The sequence below is a fragment of the Pteropus alecto genome, unplaced genomic scaffold, assembly GCF_000325575.1.
Source record: "Pteropus alecto unplaced genomic scaffold, ASM32557v1 scaffold40, whole genome shotgun sequence".
Taxonomy (NCBI): domain Eukaryota; kingdom Metazoa; phylum Chordata; class Mammalia; order Chiroptera; family Pteropodidae; genus Pteropus; species Pteropus alecto.
In genome coordinates, this window is record NW_006431919.1 from 19,715,153 (window position 1) to 19,727,437 (window position 12,285).

General features: G+C 51.7%; 1 protein-coding gene and 2 long non-coding RNA genes across 3 annotated transcripts in view; 1 reads left to right on the forward strand and 2 right to left on the reverse strand.

The window, feature by feature from the left end:
- BRI3 (brain protein I3) overlaps positions 1–3,543 on the reverse strand; it is a 15,516-nt gene extending 11,973 nt beyond the window's left edge. Inside the window, exon 1 of the mRNA XM_025043100.1 lies at positions 3,507–3,543. Coding sequence (XP_024898868.1) covers positions 3,507–3,528 — 22 coding nt within the window. The 5' untranslated portion in view covers positions 3,529–3,543. The remainder of the gene's footprint in view (positions 1–3,506) is intronic.
- A 144-nt stretch (positions 3,544–3,687) lies between these two features.
- LOC112475237 lies at positions 3,688–6,206 on the forward strand. Its single transcript, XR_003044637.1, has 2 exons — positions 3,688–3,904; positions 5,853–6,206. It is a non-coding gene; the product is annotated as an uncharacterized LOC112475237 (long non-coding RNA).
- On the reverse strand, positions 4,634–11,233 carry LOC112475236. The gene is made up of 3 exons (XR_003044636.1): positions 7,089–11,233; positions 6,637–6,732; positions 4,634–5,547 (listed from the first exon to the last, which is right to left on the reverse strand). It is a non-coding gene; the product is annotated as an uncharacterized LOC112475236 (long non-coding RNA).
- Positions 11,234–12,285: the final 1,052 nt, after the last annotated feature.

Sequence of the window (12,285 nt, forward strand, 5' to 3'; positions counted from 1 at the left end):
GTGGGGGAAGGGCGCAGGGGGAGCAAGGAGGACAGGACAGCTGTGGAGATGGGGAGGGGCCTGTGAGAGCAGTTAAGAGCCATCAAGACGTGATGCCTCCTGGGTGGGTGTGGAAGACCCAGGAAGCTCAGGTTTCTGGCTGCGGGTGACAGCGGATCAAGAGAGGCCAGCTGGAGGGGGGAGAGGGGCAGAGCTCACACCGCTGCCTAGATGCATGCATATCCCAAAGTGAAGTTCGTTCGCTGACCTAACGGAAGGACGGCACGTGCAGGAAGGTATCTGTGAAGCATCCTTCTTCTGATAGAAGGTCCGAGATGCTCTCAGGGGCCAACGGCCGTTCGCCAACTCAGCCAGCATTTTGGAGCGCACGGTCTGCCCGGCGGCATCCTGCCTTGTGCAGCAGCCCAGGCTCTGATGGGGTGGGCGTGGCGCTGGGAAGTGTAAAGCGCTGGGGTGGGGGTTGTGAAATGAGCAGGGTCAAGGGCAAAGGGAGTCGGCAGGGCCGTGCAGTGGTGTGTGATTTTGCATCCGTGTCCAGAGTGGGCGAGTGAGAAGGTGAGCAGAGCCGTGAGGAGGCCAGAAGGACCAGCGTTTGTGTTTTAAGGGGACAGACAGTAACAGCATGTTTATAGGCTGGTAGGGACAATTGGATCCCGAAGAGGGAGGATGCAGAGAAAGAGGGAAGAGGCCAAAGGGCACAGGGTCTGGTGCCCAGAGAGAGGGGAGAAGGCGGGGCACGTGGACGGCGGTGCGGGTGGGCGAAACAGGAAACAATGTCAGCACCTGAGGCCAAGGATAGAAGAGGGAGGGTTGAGTTTCGAGGAGAAAAGACAAAGGTATGAAAGTCACCGAGGAGAACGGGTGCTGGACCAGGCCAGAGAGCGGCGACCTGCGTCGTAAGAGCAGGGGTCGGTGACGCTTACTTCCAAGTGAGACCGGGCGTTAATCGCACACGCAGCGTACTTTACATCTCAGCTCACCCTCCAGCCATCCCGCGAAGTAGGCGTCCATATCTCTCAACCGCTTGATGAGGAACCCGAGGCACAGAGAGGTTTTGTAACTTTTCTGAGGACTGCCAGCCAAGTAAGGGGGCTCTTCAGACCCCACGTCCAGCCCGCGGGACCCTAATGATCACAGCACACTGTCTCCACACGAAGTGCACAAGGAAAGCCACTGTTTGCTGATTTTAACAGAAATACATCCTTACCGAAGACGACTTGGACCACACCTTCCTCTGTGCATAGTTTTCAGTTAGCTGAAATTCTGTTCTTAATCTACTTTTATATCATGCATACATTTAAGAATGTTTAGCATAGCCATTTCCATGAAAGTGAGTAAACGGGATTTTAATTGCTATGTGTACATGTTTTGTTGGGAGCACTCGGCATGGGACCTGGAGGGGCAGTGGACGTGCTGGCCCCTGCCCGGGGCTGGAGGAGGTGCCACTGCACTCCAGACCTTGACAGTTACCAAGTGCTCTCCTCAGATGGAACCAGAGGAAACCATAACGAGGAGCCTGCCCTTTCTGACAGGCTTGCAGAAGTGTGAATAACCCATCACATGAGCGTCTTTCACATTTAAGCCAGCATCTCACAAGGGGCGGGGAGGAAGCAAATACCGTTTCAAAACCCGAGGCTGTAAGCAGTAACAAGTGCCTGGCTCAGAGAAGGCCCTCGCCAAATATATGCTATTTGCTCATTGTTTACCTTAACTACATACCGAGTTTTCGGTTTTAACAGTAAACCTTGCAATTCTACTAGGCAAATATTTCTAAATATTTTATAAATTAAGCACAAATGTTTCTACACAACACACGACTTCACGGCCAGTCACATGGTACATGTTATCGTAAGTAATATATACATTACTGTACTTAAATCTGTGCTCCTCTCTCCACTAACAGGTGGTCCCCACTGGATGACCACACTTACTCGTGCACGGAACATAGAAAGCATCGCTTTCAGTCACCATTTTCTAGCAATCCTCATGAGAACTGAGTAAATTCTGGTTAGCAAGTTTCTAGCTGAGTAGGTCTCCAGGCAGCTGCGCTCACCCCTGCAGAGCTGTGCAGGGTTCGTGGACGTACGACGCACAGACAGATGAGAGGCTAAAAACACGGAGTCGACACGTCTGTGGCAACCACACACAAAACTAGTGTAACGCCTTTAACTCTGCCATATTCAGAGTCACGGGACAGGGTGCTTGTCCAAGGCTTCTTGACTGGAGGCAAGGGGAGTCCCGGAAGACGTCGGCCAAATCTGGAAGTCGTGGGAGGCCCGTGGAGGAAGTGGGCTGTGGTTGGAACACCTGGTTCCCATCTGGACTGGTCTACAACGCCCCGTGCGACCTGAGCAAGTCACCTCGCCCCTGGGAGCCAGCCTTGCTCACCCCAAGACTGCCACATAATTTCAGAATTTTCACGGTGTCCCTTCTGTGGGGGCATTTTTACCTCACCGACTTATAGACTGACACGTTTCTAAATGGGAATGTCAAGGGGGAAACCAACATCTGCCACGCTCCTGTTGGGCACTGTGTGGGGATTCGTACTTCCTATCGGGGCCATGATACTCGAGTATTATTACCCTTGGTTTGCCGATGAGGGAAGAGCCTGTCCCCGCCGAGTCTGTCTGCTGGCCCCCTCGTGGGCCGGGATGGTGTCATGGAATGCGGGACGTGCTCAATGACCATGAGAGTGAACTCGAGGCCACTTGCCCGGGGTTATTTGGCAAATAAGTGAGGATTCAAACCTAGGTCCTTCCGCTTCCAGAACTGAGCCCTGGCCCAAACACTGTGAAGTGCATTCTCAGACTAGAAACGCATTCTCAGACTAGAAATAGGCCATTCCTGGTTTTAGAAACTCTAGAGTGCCCAGAGAGAGATGGGAAGATGGCTGTGAAGACGACGAAGGCTCGGTGGGTTTTTGTGATTAGTGTCATTCAGGGGTAGTGATGTCACCCCAAAGCTGTTCTGCCCGCTGTCAATGGACGTTACTCCGGTTTACAGAAGGTAATTCCCTCTGAGACCCATCCCAATTGTTTATGGCGGTAGAAACCAAGGTGAACTTGAAGTGAACTTGTACTGAATCTGGTGACAACCAGGCATCTTCTTTGGTTGTGGGGAAGCAAATGACCACTGCCGAGTTGAGACGAAGATGTCACTTCCTGAGGGCAGTAGAGGACTTGTGTGAACCATCCCCAGATGGTGGTTCTGCACAGGCCCGTGCGGGTCTGGGCCCCCTTCTCTCAGCCCTAATTCTGCTTTGCCAGAACAGCCCGTCTCGGTCCCGCAGGCCACAGCGCAGAGGCAAACCAAGGCTCCGAGGCGGAGCTGTCCCGGAGCCCGGGCTCTGCGAGGCAGCGGGCCTGGAGGGCCGCAGTGGGCTGGGGTCCTCAGGAAGCAGAGGCCGCCTCTGCTACCAGGACCCTTTCCTCATACCCCATCCCTCTCCTCCTCCTCTGGCCAAGCCCACCCTGCTCTCCCTCCCTGACCCCTCCCGGTGGTCCTACCTGCTGCTTGCACTGTGGACATGGCTGGCTTCGGGGAGACGCCCCTGGGAAGAAGCTTGAGGAGGGGGCTGGCTAGAGCACCCTTACGCTCCGGCAGAAGACAGGCAGCGTCTGACAACATGAATGAGTGATGGAAGAGAGAGCCACGAGGGAGGAGCCATCTCGACAGCAGTGGCCTGGGAGGAACTAGGCAGGGCAGGCCTCTGCAGGGGACAGAATGCAGCCTCACAATCCTGCCCTGACGCGAAGATTCTCAGGTTCTGAGCCTGGAGTCCTGCCGCTAGGAAGAGGCTCGCGGTGCCACCTACCACCTCACCTCCGGGGGCTGGACTGGCTGGGGAGACGCCTGTTTCATACCACTGGCGAGGGGACCCTTGATGAAACCTTGACTGTGAGAGGTAGGAACTGTAGGGCCAGACAGGTGGGGACGAAACGTGACAGGCACCAAAGACAAAGGCCCGGTGGCAGGCTTCTTCCTGTGTCCCTAGAAAGTGTCCGCAGGAACAGGTGGGGAGGGGACTGTAGCCTTATCCATGAGTAGGCCCTCAGATGAGGCCATCATGCATTCATTCGCTTTCGTGGGTCATTTCCCTTCCTTCCCCAGGACAAATTCCTTCTGCAGCTCCAAAGCAGAGCTAAGGAAAAGGGAGATGCACCCCGCACCTGTGCCAGGAGAATGTGAGGGCCCCTGGGCACTGTGTATGAGGCTGGTGTCGGGGTCCAGGAAGGCAGGGGCTGGCAGGAGGAGCCCGGCAGGGTCCCCTCTGTCCAGGGCGTGTCCTGGTCACTGGCTGCTGCGGGAGAAAAACTGGAACAGGTACGAGACGTAGACTAGTTCCTAACGGCACACCACATACCGCAAGGCCTGAGGAATCCATTTTCAAATGGAGCTGTTACCTGATGTTTCCATGATTACAATAAGCAAAATCCGTAAGCAACGTTTCAGTGAAAACACATCCTCTTCCTATATTCCTACATGTAGAAACTAGAACCTGCAGTCTGGCCTTTTTTTAAACAGCCTCACCGAGGTATCTTCAAGGCTACACGGCCTTTTCTATGTCGTGACTGGCCCTGGCCTCTGTCATGTCCAATGTCTCTGCGAGCCCCTCACACCGACTACCGGAAAAATCCTCAAGGGCCAGTGCTCTGCCATGCTCACCAGCACCCCACTCCACTGCCTGCTTCAAACCTCCAGCGGCTCCCCACGGCCCGCGTTATAAAACCCAAGCCCTTCCGAGCAGCATCTGAGGCGTCGCACCCCTGCGAGGAGCACCCCTCACACGGGCCGGTCTTTCTTTCCTCTCATTCCCCACATCGCTCACTTGGCACGTTCCCATGGGACCCTTAGCTGGCTGCTATTGAGTCGGCGGGGTAGGGAGGGCTCCCCGACGTCTTCCCGCACAGGCGCACAGGCTCCAGGAGGCCAGGCCGTCTGGCTGTCAGTCTTCCATTTCCGTGAACTACTCACTAGGAGCCCACTGGAGACTCAGTTTTCTCATCCATAAAATGAGGTGATAGTTGCACCCACTTCACTGAATTTGTGGGAGGCAAACGAGGCAGTGGGTGGCACCGAGTAAGCACCCGTGGGTGGTATGTGGCGGCTGCCTCTGAGCACTGGGTGCTGCTGGGCACCCTGCACATTGGACATCTACGCTAGGTAAAACATGCCAGTCCCCCTGCCCCCGACAGGTGTCACAGTGAAGGGCTTAGAGTGGGCCCTGTCATCTTTTCCCACTGGTCACGTGTATACATATAATCTACTAGGGTTGGCTTTGTCCCCATGTGAAATTGCACTCTGTTTTGTGTGCGAATTGCTTTTTTTGCTCGGAGATCCTTGGAAATCCATCGAGATGCCCATGATCTCTGTCCTCTGTCTTATAGCAGAGGTTGTGTGCTGGAAAACCAGGTCCTCCGCTCCGACGCCACAACGCAGGTCCTCTTTTCCTTGGTGCCGAGGTCCCTAACTGTCCCAGGAGCACCCGGCACGAACTGGACATCTGCGCTCCCGGTGCTCTGTTTAACGCTCAGTTTGAGCTCATGTCTAGAGAACCAAATGTCACAAATCTTTGTGGGTTTTTTTTTTTTCACATCTAAACAACAATTGCGAATATATTAAAGTAATTCTCTTGAAGAATACAACTGCAGTTAGAAACATGCCATGGTTGATTCTTTTGAATACTGCAAACTCCTTAGATAGCAAATAAAGCATGTACTAATGTAAAGATAACAAAACCAATTTCTTCAGATATCAACATCGTGAGTTTAACTAACATGTTTATTATTTCCTTTACTTTTTTTAAAGTACCTTTTTAGATTCCAGCTATATGTACTTTGATATTTTTCCAGGGTTGCAGGCCTCAAAGAAAAAGAATACCATCTCTAACCGGCTGCGTCAAGGCATCTGGGTTATAAGCGGACTGATTCTTGGCGAGAACTGGTTACTCTTCCCAAAGCGATCAGATTAAAGTTGTTTTTCATAAGTAAATGCCACTTGCTGCGTCTACAGGTCTGGAAAGCTCCAACCTCTCACAGAGGTTTTTCTCTGTAACTTTGTGTCTCCCCTACAACGATGCATTTTAAGTCTTGCTTGGTAGCATTACATAACTCATCTTTGGGTTTTTATGATTGATTAACGTAGCCCTATCATTATGAAACAGTGACTTGATCTGTTAGCATTATTAAAAACTTATGTTTGCCTTATTAATATTGTATTAAAATTAGCAAGGCCATCTAGAAATTCCATCGCCAAGAAATGTACGATTCAATCTTTGTGGTCATGTCTTGGGGACAATTGGGTAGTGCATGACCTGGGAACACACGCTGAGCCTGCTCATTACCTGACTTGTGTGTCTGAGCACTGGGGTGGGCACCCCTAGTTCTCACGAGTAACCACTAGTGCTGACAGTTCCTGCTTGTTCTGGGGCTACTGGCTTTGTTCATGGGTCCCATGCATTTATTTACCTGTTTCTACTTAGGATACAGACAGAAACACATATACAGCATCACTTCATAATCAGGGGAAAACAATATGCCCACATGTTAGCAATGTCCTACTGTATTAGGTTTCTATGCTACACAAGAAATTACCACAGATTTAACATCTTAAAACAACGGACATTTATTATCTCACAGTTTCCGTAGTTGAGGAGTCAGCGTGGCTTAGCTGGTCTTCTGCTCAGGGTCTCACAAGGCTGCATTCCAGGTGTCGGCCAGCCTGCATTCTCACCTGGAAGTGTGGGTGGAGAAGAATCTGCTCATTCGAGTTGTTGGCAGGATCCATTTTCTTGCAGCTGTTAGCCGCACTCGGAGCCTGGAGGCTGTCCTTGGTCCCTGCCCCATGGCCCTCCCCAGAGACCACGATACCGCAAGGCCAGCGGGAGAGTACCTAAGCCTCAGAAAGGGCCAAGTCCCTCTTTAAAAGTCCCTTGCCTAATTAAACCAAACTCATCCAGGATAATCTCCCTTTCAATTAACTCAACATTGAATTTTGTGAATACAGCGTGACGCAGTGGTAATAACATCGCTATTTTCTTCAGACTCTTGAGTAAAAGAAAACTCATTCGAGGTCACCGGTGTACATACCCGTAATATGTGAGTGCTCGCAGGGTGCCAGGCACTGATGTAAGGGCTGTGCACGCACCTTCTCACTTCATCCCCCTAACAACCCAGAGGGCAGGTGTTGTTATTCCCAAAGTCAGGATGGAGAAAGAAAAAAAAAAAAGACGTGACTGATGAAAGGCCAGGCACAGTGGTCACAGAGTCTGAAACGGTGTCACTTGGGCTAGGTTCCCTCCCTCCCGAGGACCCGGGTCAGCTTCTTGCCTGACGGTGATGACTGAGGAAGACCCCTGTGGGCCAACTCCAGTTGGAGAAAAGGCAGAAGCCTCTAATTCACCCTGATGGCTTTGTGGAGTCCCCTGTCTAACCCTGACCCTAGCCTGTCTGGGGGGGGAACGGCATTAGTGGACTGGCTGAGGCTGGAGATGTGGCTGTTATGGACTATGTTTAGTTGAAACCCTAATCCCCACATTTAGTTGAAACCCTAATCCCCAGAGGGATGCTACCTGGAGTTGGGGCATTTGGGGGGTAATTAGGTCGTGAGGGTGGAGCCCTCGTGATGAGAGTAATGCCATTACAAGAGGTATGAGCGCGCCGGAGCCCCTGTCCTGTGAGGGTACAGCAAGAGAGTGGCTGTCTACAAGCTAGGAAGTGGGCTGTCGCCAGACATCAGATCTGCCAGCACCTTGATCTTGGGCTTCCCGGCTTCCAGGACCGTGAGAAATGTTTTTTTACGTCATCCAGTCTGTGGTATTTTTCTTACAGCTGCCAGAGCTGACCAAGACCCACGGGGGGTCAGTGAGGCAAAGGAGGTGGCTCCTCGGAGGAAAATGAGGGTGCTGCAAGCAGGACGAGTGGCTGCTGGACTGCAGAAACATTAGCCTGGAAGTAGGGAGGCCTGGATTCCGCTGTCTGTGGCACTACGGAGCCATTGGACCTCCCCCTCTGGCCTCAGTTTCCACATGCAGAGAGGCACTGAGCTAGGAGCTCTCCATGGTCCTTACAGAGCTGATGGGCTGTCACCGAGGTCAACGCCGGTTTTCCTGAATTCATTCCGAGGGTCCCTGTTCCTCTCCCTGCCAGGCCCCTTTCTGAGCCCTTGCAGAGCTGACTCTTCAGCCACTGTCAGGAGGTCTGTGCTTTTCCGCCCTCACCACAACTGACAATCCTCGTTCCCATTCTTGTTTATTTTAAACTTCACGTCTCGTTTCTCTGCCGTTCTAGCCTTGCCGCTTCTCTCCCAGGCCCGGCCCGGGGGGTTCAACCCCCAGCTCCATCACTTACTACGTGAGTCGCTCGACCTCTAGCCCGTGCTCTCGTCTGTAAAACGGGAACGCTGCCACCACCACGTGCCTCTGTGGGTCGAAGGCCAGGTACGCACCTGGCACTCACGGTGGCACGGGCTCCCACCGAGCACGCGCACGCTACAACGGCGTGGTTATGATCTCTGCTTATCTGGGTCTGGGCACTTGGCCACCTACATCACTGCTCAGTGAGAGTTCCAGGAACACTTCAGAAACAACACTGGATCCAGCACCTTTCCAAATGATGGAGAGAGGGCTGCTTTCGGAGTGACAGACATTACTGTACATATCTCTGGTGTTCGGGATAAAGGGGTGGCTGAGCTGGCCAGGCTGGGCTGGCTGGACCTCCACAGTTGCCTGTCGCCCGCCGGCCACAAGAGAGAACGCTGGCTTTTCTGCCACTGGCTCTGCCTCCCTTGGTAGTCTCAGTTCTGTGCAGCACCCGTGAACGTTTAAGCTCCAGCTCAGCAGAACTCACTGCTGTGCGCCCTCCCCCACTCCGGCAGACCCCTAGGCTTCCCCTGCACAGCCGTCACTGTCCTGTGTGTCCGTCCCACCTTCCTTCCTCCACTGCCACCCTCACTCAGCCTTAGATCACAGGGAACCTCCTGAGCGCTGGGTCTCTGTGCCCGTGTATTTTGTAGGTGCTCCACCCCAACCCCTCGCATGCTGTACTGTAGTCATCTTCCCCTCTGTCCCCCTGACCGCCCTGTAAGATCTTTGAGGGAATGACTTTCTTACTCATATGGGGCTTCCCGGGGCTTTATGCCTGCCTAACACATAATAGGTACTCGATCCTCATTAAAGGAACAAAGATGCTTCCCTCGATCCCCAAATAACATCCCGCACTGGAAAACATCAGAAGGGCTTGAGCCAAAGGGCGGAGGTTGGCAGAACCGGCAATGTGTACGGCTGCCCTGGCCTCTCCTAACGCCGCCTCCAGCAGGCCCTCCGTGTGTTTAACGAGGTGGTTAGGTCGCTCCTGGCCTCTTTCTGATGGGGTTTACCTTTGCTCACCACTGTTCATTTTTGCCTTTGTCTGTGGAAACTACCACTCGCTGGCAGTAAACTCAATCACAGGTGGTTCATGGTATTTTTTACTTTAATTCTTACCATCATCCCGCGCTTCGTAAAGCCAGTGAGGCAACGTCCAGTGGTGAGCCTGGTGCTCCTTGCTCCTCAGCTGCAGCCACCCCCCTCGCCCCTCGGCCAGTAGTGCCCGCTCCCGGGGTGGCCCACACTGTTCGGAGCTCCTTCCTCACACTCTGCTAAGTAATTAATTTCAACACTTCTGTTTCCCCTTGTAATACTTAAGCTGGGCGATGAAGCAGCCAGAAATGAGGTGTTTGTCTCCCTTCCCTCCATCTTTGTCAGAGGAAAACTTGCGGAAACTGTCTGTAGAAAAGTGCAACTCGACATTCATGTGCACGTTCAGATTAGCAAATCTAAATACAGGCAACGATGCCTTCAAGTGAAGAAGCGATGCTTTTGTTCTAAGACCAAAACTATATAAATCTCTAAAACCTAAAACGCAAACAATGGGCTAAACCTGCAAGTCAGTGAGAGTCGGTTATGCCTGAGAAACTCAGCTATGTGACCTCCGCCTGGTTACGCAAAGTCCTGCAAACGTTTATGTGACAAACGCCGAGGCAAGCGTTTATGCGACAAACATTCATGGAGCGCTTGCTATGTGTTCGGTTCTACATGAGCACTGTTAAGGATTCAAACTGGCCAAGAGGCCTTTTTGCCTGGAGCTGAAAAGGTTCATTCAGTGGGGGAGAGAGAGACGTGAGAAAGCAGGAAAGACTGTACACCATCGGGGTTCATTTGAGTTGTGCGTGTAAAGATGGTTATTAGGGGCCAACGAAGATAAACTAGTCAGGTCAATGGCAAAGTATACAGACAGGTAAGAAGGAGATAAAAGAAAGCCCAGGTTAATTTGCTGAACGTAAACTATGCTCCCGGAAGTAAAATGAAACTTGCACCCATACCTAATATTCATACACCAGCAGGCATGTGGGTCTCTATTTATCTAGTGGGCCAGACGCTTCTCACCAGGAATGTGGGTCTCTGTATTTATCTAGTGGGCCAGACGCTTCTCATCGGACCCACCTTCCATTTGCTTTGTGCATTACTCTGCACCACGTGACGGCTTCAGGAGCTGGAAGAGCTTTTACTGGCAGTAAACTCAAACAGTATGTTCAAAACCAAACCATAACCTGTGTTATATGTAAAAGGAACATGCTATATATTTTGACTCCAGAAACATTATTTGTCGAACAAACCAACTGGACCCAAAATGTCTTTCATTGTGTTCACAACCATTTACACACATGAGGTTTATTATAACCTCCTACAGATTCCATCGGCTCTCTGTCCAGCACAGAGCCCGGCTAGAGACTGCCAGAGCAGGATCTGCCCTGGGGAGGAACCGATGAAGCAGTTCCTGGCCTCGGCTCCGCTCCGCTCCGCTGGTCCCAGGGCCCCCACGCGGACGAGGCACCGAGCATGGATGCCGCCCAGTCCGCGGGTGGGAAAGCTGGGCCCACGTCCAGCTCTCTGAGGACATGCTCTTATACTTCTCCACACCACTCCAAAAGCCAGTCATCTACAATGGCCGGAATTAGAATTAGCAAAGAAGCGCTGCTGTTTTCCAAGAAGAAAGCTCAGGGAAATTTTGTAAACACTTCTGAGAGTAAAAGGAGACGCTAACTGGAAGAGATGCTGGGACAAGAGGCATAAACCTGGACTTATGTCCACTCTAATTGCAGATCTAAATGTGGAAGGCAAAACAACCTTCTGGAAGATAATATAAGAAAATATCCTAATGATCTTGAGATAAGGATTTCTACCAAAAAAAAAAAAAAAGAAAAAAGCACCAACCTTAAAGGAAAAGACGCATTCAACTACTTTAAAATCAAGAACTTCTCAGCTGTGGCACATATATACGATGGAATATTAGCTGTAAGAAGAGATGAAATACTGCCATTCGCGACAACATGGATGGACCTTGAAATAATTATACTAAGTGAAATAAGCCAGACGGAAAAAGTTGAAAATCAGATGATAGCACTTATATGTGGGATAAGAACCTAAAAGCGACAAATGAACAGGACAAACAGAGACTCATGGACATGGACAATGGACTAGTGGTTACCAGAGGGGAGAGGGGAGGAGGGAGGGAGGAGAGGGGAATTTAAATAATTTCTTCAATTAAATAAATAAAATAATTTTTAAAATAAAATCAAGAACTTCTCTTCATCAGGACACCATTAAGAGGGTAAAAAGCCAAGCCACAGAGCGGGAGGAGACTTTTGCAATACCCACGACCAACAAAAGGCTAGGATCCAGAACACAGAACTCCTGCGGATCAGTGAGAGAAAGACAAGCATCTAAATTTTTTTTTAAAGGAGGGGAGGGGGTCAAAAGACCATGAATAAGCACTTAAGAAAAAAGAGGAAATGCAAATGGCCAGTAAAGATGAAAAAGTGCTGAACCTCAGCGGTAAGCAGGGAAATGCAAATTAAACCCACAGACAGATGCCTCATCAACAGGCGAAGTTCAAGTGCGAGTCGGTGCTCTGACCCGGGAAGTCAGCCTGACACTCTCCAGTGACGAGTAAACTGGGACAGTGCTGGGGTCAACAGCGCCTTAGATAACACGCAGCCGGGAGCACACGCAAGAACCTTCTCAGGGGCCTTTCTTCCAGAAGGTTCCGCCGCTGAGTCTGTGTGCTCAGAGCCACATCTCAGTTAGGTGGGCTCCACCTAGACACCTGTCTTGTGCCTCAGGTTCTCCTCCTTCCACGGGTCACCGCGGCGTCGCGCACCCAGGCACCCTCCCGCCCCGCCCCCTCTCCTTGCCTGCGGGCTCGGGTGGGCGAGTCCTGGGGGCCACCAGAAGTGCTGGGGGCGCGG